The 15,088-nt window shown below is 35.6% G+C and overlaps 1 protein-coding gene across 3 annotated transcripts in view; it reads left to right on the top strand.

The window, feature by feature from the left end:
• Positions 1-15,088, top strand: part of LOC128549883 (DENN domain-containing protein 2D-like) — a 48,717-nt gene that overhangs the window by 5,544 nt on the left and 28,085 nt on the right. For all 3 annotated transcript variants that reach the window (XM_053527577.1, XM_053527579.1, XM_053527576.1), the window contains 4 exons: positions 8,243-8,377; positions 10,500-10,608; positions 12,873-12,949; positions 14,349-14,489. In XM_053527577.1, the coding sequence (XP_053383552.1) occupies positions 8,243-8,377; positions 10,500-10,608; positions 12,873-12,949; positions 14,349-14,489 (462 nt within the window). The remainder of the gene's footprint in view (positions 1-8,242; positions 8,378-10,499; positions 10,609-12,872; positions 12,950-14,348; positions 14,490-15,088) is intronic.

Here is a 15,088-nt window from a genome sequence, read left to right as displayed (position 1 = left end):
CAATGTTTCATGAATTATGCCCCCTTTTACTTAGAATTAAAGGTTAATTTGGATGCATTTTCACTATCTCTCAGTTATTATGAAATGCATTTGATTCAAACTTGAAGTAGTTGTACCACATTATCACCTACATCATATGACACAAGATGCGTAACACTTGCACCAATATTTTATTAATATTGCCCCCTTTTTGCTTAGGCTATACTTGTATAGTGTTTTGATACATTTTATCTGTACCTCTCATATAACTTAATATTTTTGACACAGACTCAGGCAATTGTGCAATATCTTCATTCACCATTGGAGTTAATAAACACTCCAGTGACAGCTCCAGTTTCCTCAGATGTGCCCAGTTTCACTATCCAGCATCGAAATAGTCGAGCACACTGTCTCCTGTGACAGCTCTTGTTTGTGAATAAAGTAATGACCTTCAGAATTGTTCCAAATTTTTTTAGAGATTAAAAGTAGATCTTTCAGATATTGGGAGCAGGTTGTATATACAAATACTAAAACAAACTCGTCACTTTTATATACTTCTTGTTGGTAAATAGTTACATATAGCGATTGTATCTTACTGTGATGTCATTAATATTGTTGGGCGATATAATTTCATGGATTTTATGATTGTCAATCCACAAAATTAAATGATAATGAACAAGTTAAATTTGCCTTTATGTGTGTTCAAAAGTTGAACTCCACAAGTTCTTAACCTAACGAAATAGGTGTTTTTGACAAAAATCATGAAATTGCTGCTCACAAAATTAAATGATTTCACAGTATTTATGTAATAGCAACATTTATTATGCCCCACTTCGAAGAAGGAGGGCTATATTGTTTTGCAGATGTCGGTCGGTCTGTAGGTCGGTCGGTCGGTCGGTCTGTATGTAGACCAATCCGTTTCCGGATGATAACTCAAGAACGCTTGGGCCTAGAATCATGAAAGTTGATAGGGAGGTTGGTCATTGCCAACAGATGACCCCTATTGATTTTGAGATCTGTATGTCAAAGGTCAAGGTCACAGTGACCCTGATTAGTAAAACGGTTTCCGGATGATAACTCAAGAACGCTTGGGCCTAGGATCATGAAAGTTGATAGGGAGATAGGTCATCACCAGTAGATGACCCTTGGGCTTAGGATCATGAATGTTGATAGGGAGGTTTGTCATGACCAGCAGATGACCCCTATCAATTTTGAGGTCAGTATGTCAAAGTTCAAGGTCACAGTGACCAGGAACAGTAAAATGGTTTCCGGGGCAATAACTCAAGAACGCTTAGGCCTAGTGTCAAGAAAATTGATAGTGAGGTTGGTCATGACCAGTAGATGACCCCTGTTGATTTTGAGATCATAGGTCAAAGGTCAAGGTGACTTTTGCCAGGAACAGTTAAATGGTTTCTGATCTTCTTGTCCAAAACCACAGGGCCTAGGGCTTTGATATTTGGTATGTAGCAAAATCTAGTGGTCCTCTACTAAGATTGTTCAGATTATTTCCCTGGAGTCAAATATGACCCCACTCCGGGGGTCACATGGTTTATATAGACTTATATAGGAAAAAACTTTGAAAAGCCTCTTGTCCAAAACCACAGGTCCTAGGGCTTCGATATTTGTAATGTAGCATCATCTAGTGGTTCTCTACCAAGTTTGTTCACATTATCCCTCTAGGGTCAAATATGGCCCCACCCTGAGGGTCACATGGTTCATATAGACTTATATAGGGAAAAACTAAGAATCTTCATGTCTATAATCTACATCATTCAAATTTGGACCGCATGTATTGTTTTGACTGACAAGATGAACCTTGACATGAGTTGACCTTGATCTTGACCTAGTGACCTGCTTTCACATTTCTGTAGCTACAGCCTTCAAATTTGGACCACATGCATAGGTTTGTGTACCGAAACAAACTTTGACCTTGTTATTGACCTAGTGACCTACTTTCACATTTTTGAAGGTACAAGCTTCAAATTTGGACCACATGCATAGTTTTGTGTTCCGAAATAAAATTTGACCTTGATTTTGACCTAGTGACCTACTTTCACATTTCTCAAGCTACAGCCTTCAAATTTGGATCACATGCATAGCTTTGTGTACCGAAATGAACTTTGATCTTGAGATTGACCTAATGACCTACTTTCACATTTCTGAAGCTACAGGCTTCAAATTTGGACTGCTTGCATATTTTTGTGTTCTGAATTGAAATTTGACATTGATTTTTACCTAGTACCTCTTTCCCATTTCTCAAGCTACAGCCTCCAAATTTGAAGCACATGCATAGTTCTGTCTACCGAAATGAACTTTGACCTTGAAATTGATCTAGTGACCTACTTTCAAATTTCTCAAGCCACAGCTTTCAAATTTGGACCACATGCACAGTGTTCTGTACCGAAATGAAATTTGATCTTGATTTTGATCTTGAGCTAGTCTTGAAATTTGGAACATTCAAAAATTGCTCAGTGGTCAGTGCCAAGATCACTCTGTGATCTCTTGTTAGGTTAAAGGTCAAGGTCAGATTGGACCAGAACAGTAGAACTTTTGTTACAGTGAGCATATAATTTCTGTTCCTTGTGCAGTTAATGAATGCATCAAGGGGGGCATTTCGTGTTCGACAAGCTCTTGTTTCTTGTACCCTTGATCTAAGATATATTTCCTATACAACATTCCGCACTTTGTACATTGTTACAAGCTCATAAGAGCTAAAAGCACTTTAAGCTCACTGGAGCTTAAGTGTGATCACTGCAACTGTTGAGGTTTGTATTCTGGAGTCGGCAGCATGGTTATTTTGACCTCTCTATATTTGTCTTTAAAACATCTTTTCATAAACTGCATGATGGAGTTTCAGCAAAGATTGCTTTTATTTCAAAATAAGTTGACTACCATAAAAAGACTGTGTTTAGCATGCAAGACCAGTAGCCTTAGGTCAGAGGTCAAGGCCACTACTAAGAAGTGAAAGATTCAAGGTCAGTTTTCGTATCCGCTGTATAAATTTTGTATGCATGGATATTCTATTAGTACCAGTACTTAGCAAAATTATTTACCATAAAAAGATAATTTGGCAAATGTATGACTCAGACTGACCTCTGGCTGAAAGGTCACCCAGAAAACATTTGACATCGGGTAGACGTTGTATAGATGTTGGATCCCAACGTTGGATTAACCTTGGATATCAGTTTTGCAAACCAATAGCTAGACGTCATGGTCTGACCATTTTCCAACATAAATCAAACCATTTTTCCAACCCAAATCCGACAATTTTTCAAGGTAATTTATGATGAAACAAGTAGTCAACACATGTATTTTCTCATCTTTATTTCATATTGTGGCAACCTAAGTCTAATATGATAAGTCCAGAATGTAATCCAATAATTGAAACTTTCAAGTTTGGTCATTTTTATGCCCCCCTTCGAAGAAGGAGCAGTATATTGTTTCGCAGATGTCTGTCGGTTGGTATGTAGACCAATCTGTTTCTGGATGATAACTCAAGAATGCTTATGCCTAGGATCATGAAAGTTGACAGGAAGGTTGGTCATCACCAGCAGATGACCCCTATTGATTTTAAAGTCTGTATGTCAAAGGGCAAGGTCACAGTGACCCTGAACAGTAAAACGGTTTCCAGATGATAACTCAAGAAAGCTTGGGCCTAGGATCATGAAAGTTGACAGGGATGTTGGTCATGACCAGCAGATGACCCCTATTGGATTTGGGGTAAAACGGTTTCCAGATGATAACTCAAGATTGCTTGGGCCTAGGATCGTGGAAGTTGATAGGGAGGTTGATCATCACCAGTAGATGACCCCTATCAAGGGGGCATTTCGTGTTCAACAGCTGTTGTTGCATTATTCTCCACTTAAATGTCAATATGAAATATATAAAATTAGAGAATTTGATCAATTTCATCGCAATCAAAAACTTTTTACAACGTCAGGTGTTTACTGGGTAGGTTCATATATCTGTTATAACTTTGGTATGCATGGATGCTTAGTCAGATTAATTGACAGAAATATTGACTAAATAGAAGCTGGTATATAGCTTTTGTATGAAGCAATAGACACTTTGATATAATAGAATTTTTCGGAGGTGATCGAAATTCTGTAGGTTTAGCCTAATTGGTTATATTTCATGGGGATTCTGAATTCTTGGATTTCAGATGAATACTGTTAATATCTTTGTTTGCAACCAGGAAATCCACAAAAACTAATCCCCAATATTAAAGACTCGAGTAAATTGGCACAAATTAACATATATTATAATATGATGACGTGTTACATGCAAGACAGAGACACCTAGCTCAATAGTTATGGCCACATCATAACATAAGGCAAATATTTTCAGTCATTCTTTTAGTCCTGTCTAAAATTTCTTTAAAAAATTACTTGGTGTTAATTTTCACTGTAAGTAGACAACAGTAGTGATGTTAGAAGCACTAGCTGTTTATAATAATCAGGATTTATAGGAATTGTAATCTTAGACTTTTTCCTAATTTATTGTCCATTTGTTGGACTGTAATTCTGGTTATCGCATAGTGCGGCAATTTTTCTTTGATCTTTGCAGTATGTTAAACATGGTAACACACATTAATACTACAAAATCTGTGCTGATATTTTACAAAACTGTTACGATATCTATCAACACAGAAATCTCTATAGAGTTTCATTAGAAAACAAGAGCTGTATCCATAGGATGACATATGCCCCCGATGGCACTTTGAATGAGTAGTTATGGCCGATGTTAGAGTTTAGGACCTTTGACCTACGGAGCTGGGTCTTGCGCGCGACACGTCGTCTTACTGTGCCACACATTCATGCATAGTTATTTTAAAATCCATGCATGAATGACAAAGATATGGACCAGACACGCCCATCAATGCACTGTCATGAAAAATGACCTTTAACGTCTAAGTGTGACCTTGACCTTTGAGCTACGGACCTGGGTCTTGCTCGCGACACGTCGTCTTACTGTGGTACACATTCATGCCAAGTTATTTGAAAATCCATCCATGGTTGACAAAGATATGGACCGGACACGCCCATCAATGCACTATCCTTTAATGTCTAAGTGTGACCTTGACCTTTGAGCTACGGACCTGGGTCTTGCGTGCAACACGTCGTCTTACTGTGGTACACATTCATGCCAAGTTATTTGAAAATCCATCCATCGATGACAAAGATATGGACCGGACACGCCCATCAATGCACTATCCTTTAATGTCTTAGTGTGACCTTGACCTTTGAGCTACGGACCTGGGTCTTGCGCGCGAAATGTCGTCTTACTGTGGTACACATTCATGCCAAGTTATTTGAAAATCCATCCATCAATGACAAAGATATGGACCGGACACGAAAATTGCGGAAAGACTGACAGACCGACAGACTGACAGACCGACAGACCGACAGACTGACAGACGGACAGACGGTTCAAAAACTATATGCCTCCCTTCGGGGGCATAAAAACTGTTGTGTTATATATCAGCACAGTAAAACAGAAATACATGAAACATGTTTCTTTTTGTTTGACTTTTTTTTATGCCCCCAAAGGGAGGCATATAGTTTTTGAACCGTCTGTCAGTCCGTCAGTCTGTCGGTCTGTCCGCAATTTTCGTGTCCAGTCCATATCTTTGTCATCGATGGATGGATTTTCAAACAACTTGGCATGAATGTGTACCACAGTAAGACGACATGTCGCGCACAAGACCCAGGTCCATAGCTCAAAGGTCAAGGTCACACTTAGACGTTAAAGGATAGTGCATTGATGGGCGTGTCCGGTCCATATCTTTGTCATCGATGGATATATTTTCAAATAACTTGGCATGAATGTGTACCACAGTAAGACGATGTGTCGCACACAAGACCCAGGTCTGTAGCTCAAAGGTCACACTTAGACGTTAAAGGATAGTGCATTAATGGGCGTGTCCGGTCCATATCTTTGTCATTCATGCATGGATTTTAAAATAACTATGCATGGATGTGTACCACAGTAAGACAATGTGTCGCGCGCAAGACCCAGGTCCGTAGCTCAAAGGTCAAGGTCACACTTAGACATTAAAGGATAGTGCATTGATGGGCGTGTCCGGCCCATATCTTTGTCATCGATGGATGGATTTTCAAATAACTTGGCATGAATGTGTACCACAGTAAGACGTCTCGTGCGCAAGACCCAGGTCCGTAGCTCAAAGGTCAAGGTCACACTTAGACGTTAAAGGTCATTTTTCATGATAGTGCATTGATGGGCATGTCTGGTCCATATCTTTGTCATTCATGCATGGATTTTAAAATAACTATGCATGAATGTGTGACACAGTAAGACGACGTGTCGCGTTCAAGACCCAGCTTCGTAGGTCAAAGGTCCTAAACTCTAACATCGGCCATAACTATTCATTCAAAGTGCCATCGGGGGCATGTGTCATCCTATGGAGACAGCTCTTGTTTTTTTTTACAAACAAAACAACAAGTTTTACAATATGTTTGGCCAATGAAATGCAAAGATTTAAAACCAATGCAGAAATTTGTTGGATACTTTTATCTGGGGAACACATTTTCCAAAACAGAAGTTTTAGTGTTTCAGTCAGCGAGGCGCAGAAAGGGAATCAAAAGAGTAAAAATAATAATAAACAAATTTAAATGAAAATAATATATAAATTTTAATGATAAAGCTATGCGATAAAACAGTTATAATATGTTATGCTCGTGTGTTACGAGGATATATCAGAGCTAGGGGTACATCTCGGTACATGTATTTTTCTCTGCCGGTAGGCCTCGACGATATGTGCAGAGAAAAATACCCTCGATGTGACCCTAGCTCTGATATATTCTGGTAACACACTATCACACATACTATAACTATTATGTAATAATAAATTTAGGAACAGCAGTGTCTCCATATTCTTGCTGAATTTGCTAAATGAAATCTTATATAACAAAAAACCCTTGAATGAAGGGTCAAGTTACTTATATAGTGTTCTGGTTAAGTCATTGAAGGTGGTTGAGCGTCTGAGTCACATTGAAACATCAGATTAGGTGTATCTTTTATGGATTTTTCTAAAAGAAGTAATCATAATATTCTAAATATAGAATCCCTGGAAAAGTTTTATTCATAATATTCTAAATATAGAATCCCAAGAAAACTTTTGGTTTTCCCAGATCAAAACAAATTGAACATTCTGGTTTTCAGACTCAGTAGGGGGAAAAAACAGACCATTGTTTACAATATCAATATAAGTAAATATCAGGTTCATCCAGAAAAAAAGACATTCTGATTTTCAAAATTTGAAGGCTCACTCAGAAGATTCATTCTCAAAAGATAATGGTTTTAGTATGCAATCATTTTCTCTGTCAAGTCTGAAAGTTTGTGAGAGATTTAAGATTTCTAGATTTGCGAAATGAATGACTAAGAAAAAAAATTATTGGAAAAAAAAATGCACAAGTGCTGTTTTTAATATTGATAGTATTACAATTATTCCACTAAGTCTGTCATACATCAAAAAATATTTACCTTGAGATTTTAATTTAATTATAAAATCAGCGAACTTTTACCTGCACAAAAATATCTGATTTTACAGAATTAAAAAAAAAGAGTTAATAATAGTCATTTCAATAGGGGTAACATTTCTTGGAATACAGTCAGACTTTGTTTGCTCGAACTCGACGGGACAGGAAAATTTGTTCTAGTTATTAGTAGTTTGAGTCGTAGAAGAATATGTACCTTATAGCAGAGACTGTGCCGGGACTTGATGATGAGTTCAGGGGGTGGGGGGGGGGGGGGGGGGGGGCGATGCTCAATTTTCAGAGTTCTTGCAAATATTGTTTGACTATATGTAAATTTCAGGTCATGTAGGGACATTAAACAGAAATAAAGGTTATATTGGCCAAAGTATTTTTTATTGCGCAGATAGTCTTACAAAGTCTGTTGAGTTCAAGTAAATCTGTAATAATGTTTATTTCTTTCCTCATAATGATGCTGATATTTTGTCAGAAAAAAACTTTTCTCTCAAGGCTCATCTCAGTGTTATAGTCAGAGATTAGAGATTCCTTTTTTTCTTTCAGAAACTACTATTTAAAAAGAATTTTCTGGCAGAGATAGATACTTTAATTTTTTTTCAGAAAGTGCTATTAAAGAGAATTTTATGGCAGAGATATTTGTTTTATAGGACTCTAACGACTGATGCCGGTCTGTTGCATGGTATACATATAAATTTAGAATTGATGTCCATATTTTACAGTAGTAACTAAATTAAATAAATGCACTTTTTCAGCCTAACAAACCAATTGGTGATCGTGTGAAATCCAAATTTCGGCGTTTCAAGAATCTGTTCACGGAAACAGACAAACCTTCTCTGGAGAGAACATCGGCTCCAGATAAAGGAAGCCAGAAACGCAAAATTGAAGCAGTATGTATTTCTCTTACTTGTTTATCTTTCTAGAACTAGATTTTTACTCTTACATGTCATGGATGTTGATTGGATGGGCTACTAATGTTATGTTATTCAAGTTACCTTCATTATTGATTCAAACTTGCTATTAAAGGTGAATATAATTAAAATTGCGATATGGGTCATTCAGATACATGTACAGAAAGAACAAACATTTTAAGGAACCATAATTTACTAGATTTTCACTATGTATGTACAAACTGATACTAGTAATTAGTGCACTCACCCTTAGACAAATTTCAGGAAAATCTTATTTTAAGAGAATTGATGGTAAAAATGCATTTTTAAAACACGCTGAAATGTTGCAAAATGCGTTTTTTGATCGTCACCTATGCTTAATACATGTTTAAAATGCTAAAAAATATATGCTAAACTTAGGCAGGGGCAGAGGAGAGTGGGGTGGGTGGGAGTGGTCCTGACCCAAAGTGTCTGTGACAAATTTCTGAACTTTTAAATAATTTTTTATACCCCCACCAAACATGTTTGAGGGGGGTATATAGGAGTCAGTTTTGTCGCGTCCCGTCGCGTCCCGTCCCGAAATCTATTATCTTAGTTATTACCAAATGGATTTGATTCAAACTTAAAATACATGTTCCACCTTATCACCCACATCATGTGACACAAGGTGCATAACTCTTGACACCAAGTTTTCATGAATTATGTCCCCTTTTACTTAGAATTTAAGGTTAATTTTGTTGTATTTTCACTATATCTCAGTTATTACTAAATGGATTTGATTCAAACTTAAAATAGATGTTCCACCTCATCACCCACATCATGTGACATAAGGTGCATAACTCTGACACCATTTTTTTATGAATTATGCCCCTTTTTACTTAGAATTTAAGGTTGATTTTGATGTATTTTCACTTTATCTCAGTTACTACTGAATGGATTTGATTCAAACTTAAAATAGATGTTCCACCTCATCACCCACATCATGTGGCCACATCATGTGACACAAGGTGCATAACTCTGACACCAAGTTTTCATGAATTATGTCCCCTTTTACTTAGAATTTAAGGTTAATTTTGTTGTATTTTCACTATATCTCAGTTATTACTAAATGGATTTGATTCAAACTTAAAATAGTTGTTCCACCTCATCACCCAGATGATGTGACATAAGGTGCTTAACTCTGACATAAATTTTTTATGAATTATGTCCCCTTTTACTTTAAATTTAAGGTTGATTTTGATGTATTTTCACTATATCTCAATTATTACAAAATGGATTTGATTCAGACTTAAAATAGATGTTCCACCTCATCATCCACATCATGTGACACAAGATGCATAATTCTTACACCAATTTTTCATGAATTATGTCCCTTTTTACTTAGAATTTAAGGTTAATTTTGATGTATTTTCACTATATCTCAATTACTACTGAATGGATTTGATTCAGACTTAAAATAGATGTTCCACCTCATCACCCACATCATGTTACACAAGGTGCATAACTCTGACACCAATTTTTCATGAATTGTGTCCCCTTTTACCTAGAATTTAAGGCTAATTTTGATGTATTTTCACTATATCTCATTCTGATTGGCTTAGAGCCAAAGGGAAGTAACCTTTTTTAACCTTTGTACTGAGTTTCTTCCCCTTAAGTTCCAGGAATTAGTCTATTTTTAGAAATCCTATTTTTAGATTTTCAATATTTTAGGTATTTTTCTAACTTTTTTATTATAAGTCCTATGTAAAAAGTAAAAACATTTTTCCGTGGTAACATGGGTCAGTAAGACACTTTTTTGTATTCACTTTTAGTGTATCTCTAATATTAGAGATTTAATATATTTACTAGTATTACTATACTAGTATTATACTAGTATTATACTAGTATTACTTATATGTGGAAGCCCAGGATGAAGTACTCCAAAGTATTTTTAAGATTCCTTATGGTTGCCATTCTTCTGTGACAAGACCGTATGGTGGGGGTATGAGTCACTCCTGTGACAGTTCTAGTTTTTTCTAAGAATAAGTACTTTACAATCTGGTATAACCAGTATCTGTAGATTTTAAAACAGTGTCCATGTGGTGAATGTTTTGTTCTGTTGATGAAGCTTCTGTTATTTCAGATAAGGAATAAAGTAAACCAGGCCTTTGAAGTGTTACAGAGTTCCCTGAGACAGAAAAACAACAACAACCCCGAGGAAGGTGACGGGGAAATAGCAGAAAGACTCTCCAGTGAGTTAAATAATGAATAATGTTTGTACAGCAATAGACTTTACAGCTGCTTGTTAATTTACTATTTCATTTTTAGCTCGACTTTTCGGAAAAAAGTAGAGCTATTGCACTCGCCCCGGTGTCGGCGTCAGCATTGCCATTGGTTAAAGTTTTTGATAAAGTCAAATATCTCTGTTACTATCAAAGCTATTGACTTGAAACTTACAATACTTATTAACTATCAAAGTCTACACCAGGAGAAACAATCCCCATAACACTGCTTTGAATTTTGACAGAATAATGCCCCTTTTTAACTTAGAATTTTCGGTTAAAGTTTTTGATAAAGTCAAATATCTCTGTTACTATCAAAGCTATTGACTTGAAACTTAAAATAGTTATTTACCATCAAAGTCTACACCAGAAGAAACAATCCCCATAACTCTGATTTGAATTTTGACAGAATTATATCCCTTTTTAACTTGGATGTTTTTACTGGCAAAGCTCTAATTCAGAGTCAAGCACTGAGAAAAGTCGAGCCTGCTGTCTTAAGGACAGCTCTTGTTACTTAATCCGAGTTTAATTTATTTATTTGGGTTTTACAGCACACCAACACAGTATAGGTTATATGGTGCCAAACAGGACCACAAATTTTGGTTCCACATCTCATTTACATCGAAATAAAAACATGATCGAGGTATGGAATCAAAATTTGCATACCTGCTGGAATCACAGAGTTACTGCAAAACCAAGTGTTAAGACCCTATAAGTCACCTCTTACGATCATGCAAGGGTAAGGCAGTGGTTCCAATTCTTTTCATACACAGATCGTCCCAGAACCACATAAAAAAGCTGCAAGTTCTTGTGATGCTTTAGCTGACTTGTTGCTTTTGATCCCACAGACGTGGAGCATTCTTTTCTCATCTTAATACATCCATTATTTCAGTGATATACAAAACTTGGATTTCTAAATCCTTCAGTATTCTTACAGAATTCCATAAATTAACATAAGCATTCCAGGCTTGAAGTTGGTTTATGCTTATAACTACATGTACTGTAAAAGCAGAATTTTTGGCGAGGGTTTAATTTTCGATATATTCGTGAGGCCCTACAATTTCGTGAATATTAAAAATATCAAAGGCGCAAAAATACGTGCTTTTACAGTAATCACCAAATAATCTTAACTGTTATTTCTGACAGGAGATTGCGGTTAATTCGTGGATTGTGAAGTCAACGGCAGCTGTTTTGCTATATGATAGTAACTTATTAAGTAAAGTTAGTAATATATAAAGCTCAAAAATATTAATATTGCGCATGTATAAAATGTTGAAGTGGTTTGAAGTGTGACTTACTTTGTGGTCATCTTCACTCGTAAGTGTTTTCCTATTAGTTATATTCATAAAGTAATTACTGATAAAAGTTAAGATCCCTTTGAAACATTATCACAAGTATTTTAGGTTAACCGCTGTTTCAGAAATGTCATTGTTTGATTTAACGACGCATGTGGCAGATTTGGGTAAAAAAAAATTCCCAATAATAGAATTTGTTCAAACTTTGTATATGAATACAGTGTCATGTTAGAAACAGAATTATGAAACAAAAATCATAGGCCACCAAGCTTGTTCAGGAGTTATCTGCCCTTGAATAGGTAAATTTGCAGAACATTTAATTTAACTGCCTGGTTTTGCCCCAAATTTAATTCCAACTTATTCTTAAAATGTCTGTTCATTTGTGGTTCAGAGGTTGAAATCCATGAATTCATATCCCCACAAAACAGCAGTTTTAGCTGAAACAATGACATTTTAAACCCACGAAATTTACAGATTTTGCAGTACCCTTCAAAACCTAAAATTACTTACATTCTTTTCAAGTTATCGCCCATTAGGGCAGCTATTGGTGACCATATGTTACTTTAAATACAAAAATGTACATAATAATTTACGAATGCATTCCTTCTCTTCACCAACATGTCATTAGTTATTGAATGGATTGAAATTATCACATGACAAAATTGTTTTTCTTATTGTTGGAAAAGTATAAAATCATGTACTTTGATTATAATGATTCCTTCATCATTTATTTATATTTAACTGATGGACCAAAATGCAAAAGTGCCCCCAGTGTGCAAATGGTTAAGGTTGGTGGAATCACTTGTCTCTCACAATAACAACCAAATACTCGAATTTGATTCACAGTACTGATAAGTCTGAATTTTTTTTTCTAAATCTTTTTTTTTGTTATGTATTTTTGTTGCTTTGTGTGAAACTTAATGTTTTATATAATTGTAGATGATTCAGACAGTAAGGTAGATGAACGAGAGATTAGGAAGCGAGTAGAATATTCCCGCAGTGTCAGAATCAGAACTGTAAGTATACCTCTTACTGTCATCAGCTATGATAGCTACAAGTTACTTATTTAACAATTAAAGAAATCCTGGAAAAGGGGTTCTTGAAAATGTTCAAGACTTTGGCCATTATAAATTATTTGTTAGATTATGATATCCTCCCTCTCCAGATTTTTCAGACTGGAAGACACTTCATTTTTCATGTAGAAAGAAAAGATGATTTAAAAAAAAAACATTTTTGAAGAAATTTTTTACAGGTGATATTAATCATAGTATTTCACTGACTGGCAGAGTGACTGTTCCCGTTGCTTTTTTATCTGTTTCTTTAACTGACATAAACTGAACCAAAAATTTTGTTTTTTGTTTTTTTGCTCATCTTTTTTGTGTTTTCATGCAAGATCAGTTACCAGAATTGAAAAATAAAATCCTCAACACACACCTCCTCAGCTCCAAAATATGAGAAAAAAAACAATAATTTAGCAATTTATTTACAATGACCTTAGTATAAGTTAGTTTTAATATGTATTACATTTATTAATCAAACTGACTATCAGATCAATACAAAGGAAAGTGTTTATAGAAAGTTTAGTACATTTATTCATTTCTTCAAGTTAAATATAGAACTGATTTATACATCTGGTAGGTGTGTAGTAATTACATATCAATTTATTTTTAGAATTCAGCAACAGAATGGTATATTGTGTACTTGGTCATAATGTTCATGTGGGCAAAAAAAAGTATTCATTAAGTTGGCAGACCCATTATGACAGTCAGTAATTTCCCAGCGATCACATATTTTCATATGTAATTTCATCATTCTTTGGCTACTTGGCTTTTCTGTAACAACTGAAGAAAATTGATATGAGCCGCGCCATGAGAAAACCAACATAGTGGCTTTGCGACCAGCATGGATCCAGACCAGCCTGCACATCTGCGCAGTCTGGTCAGGATCCATACTGTTCGCTAACGGTTTCTCTAATGGCAATAGGCTTTGAAAGCGAACAGCATGGATCTTGACCAGACTGCGTAGATGGTTTTCTCATGACGTTGCTCAATTATTGTATATGGAGACTTTGCAGTCAAATGGAAATTGCAAATTTTTGTTATTTGTCAACTGCCTGATTGATGAATGGACTGCCCAATGAATGAAGAAATTCATACAACTTAGATACATTATACATGTAAATACTGAAAAAAGAAAACAGCAGTAAAAGACAGCTTGCTTGAGTATTGATAACAAGGGCACCAAGGCTGATTTATCCAATTTATGCAGTCCAGGGCTGTTTTCCTAATATTCTCATTGTCTAAATTGCTCGAAATTAGTGCAACCTTGAGTAATTGATGTTTTACTCAATTTTATGATTTGTAGATTTTAGTTAAAATTGACATATAAGTGAAGGTTGTTTGCGTTTTCTTCTAGTCTAAAAGTATACGAGAGACACAGAAACATGAAAAGAAGATATATCCCCAGTTGTTTGAACATGCGATGATAGTCAGCTTGCAACAGAACCAGGATACTGGTGTTTACGAGCCATATGTTTTGTACAAATTCCCCGAAATTGTAAGTTTGTTACGTACTGTGAAATCAGTAATTTTCGTTGGTGTCTGAATTTCCAGGGTGGTGTCAGTTTGTAAAATTCAGTACCAATGAATAGGGAAAATTCACATTTATATCATCTGTAAAATTTAAAATGTACAAAGTTCTAGTTATCTTGGAAAAGCCAGTTTGTAAAAGCAACGAAATTACATACCCACAAAAATTAAATGATTTCACAGTATCTTACATTCAGCATCAGCTTTTCAAAAAAAAAAATTTGGAGTGATCCTGATTAAAACATCTTACATGTACTTATTCTAGACTTTGTAAATATTCTGTGTGTACTTGCCAAAGCTCAGATAGCGTAACGTCAGATATTTTCGCAAGGCTTAATGTTTGCTTCATTTGAATATGGACTTTGTTCACGTGGTAGAGTATTCATGAAATAGAACAAGCTTCTTAAGCATTTAGGACAATTAATTATGATGATAGCATTTTCACAAGTATTCATTCTTGCTAACGAACCATTCCTGAATGATACCAGTATCGCAAATAAATCTGTTGCGAAAACCTCTGAGTTTACAGTAGACAACTCTATAACAAGTAATTATATCCCCACCAAA

Source organism: Mercenaria mercenaria, chromosome 17 (assembly GCF_021730395.1).
Source record: "Mercenaria mercenaria strain notata chromosome 17, MADL_Memer_1, whole genome shotgun sequence".
In the NCBI taxonomy this organism is placed as follows: domain Eukaryota; kingdom Metazoa; phylum Mollusca; class Bivalvia; order Venerida; family Veneridae; genus Mercenaria; species Mercenaria mercenaria.
The sequence above is the reverse complement of the archived record's forward strand: the minus strand, read 5'-3'. Positions and strand labels throughout refer to the sequence as shown.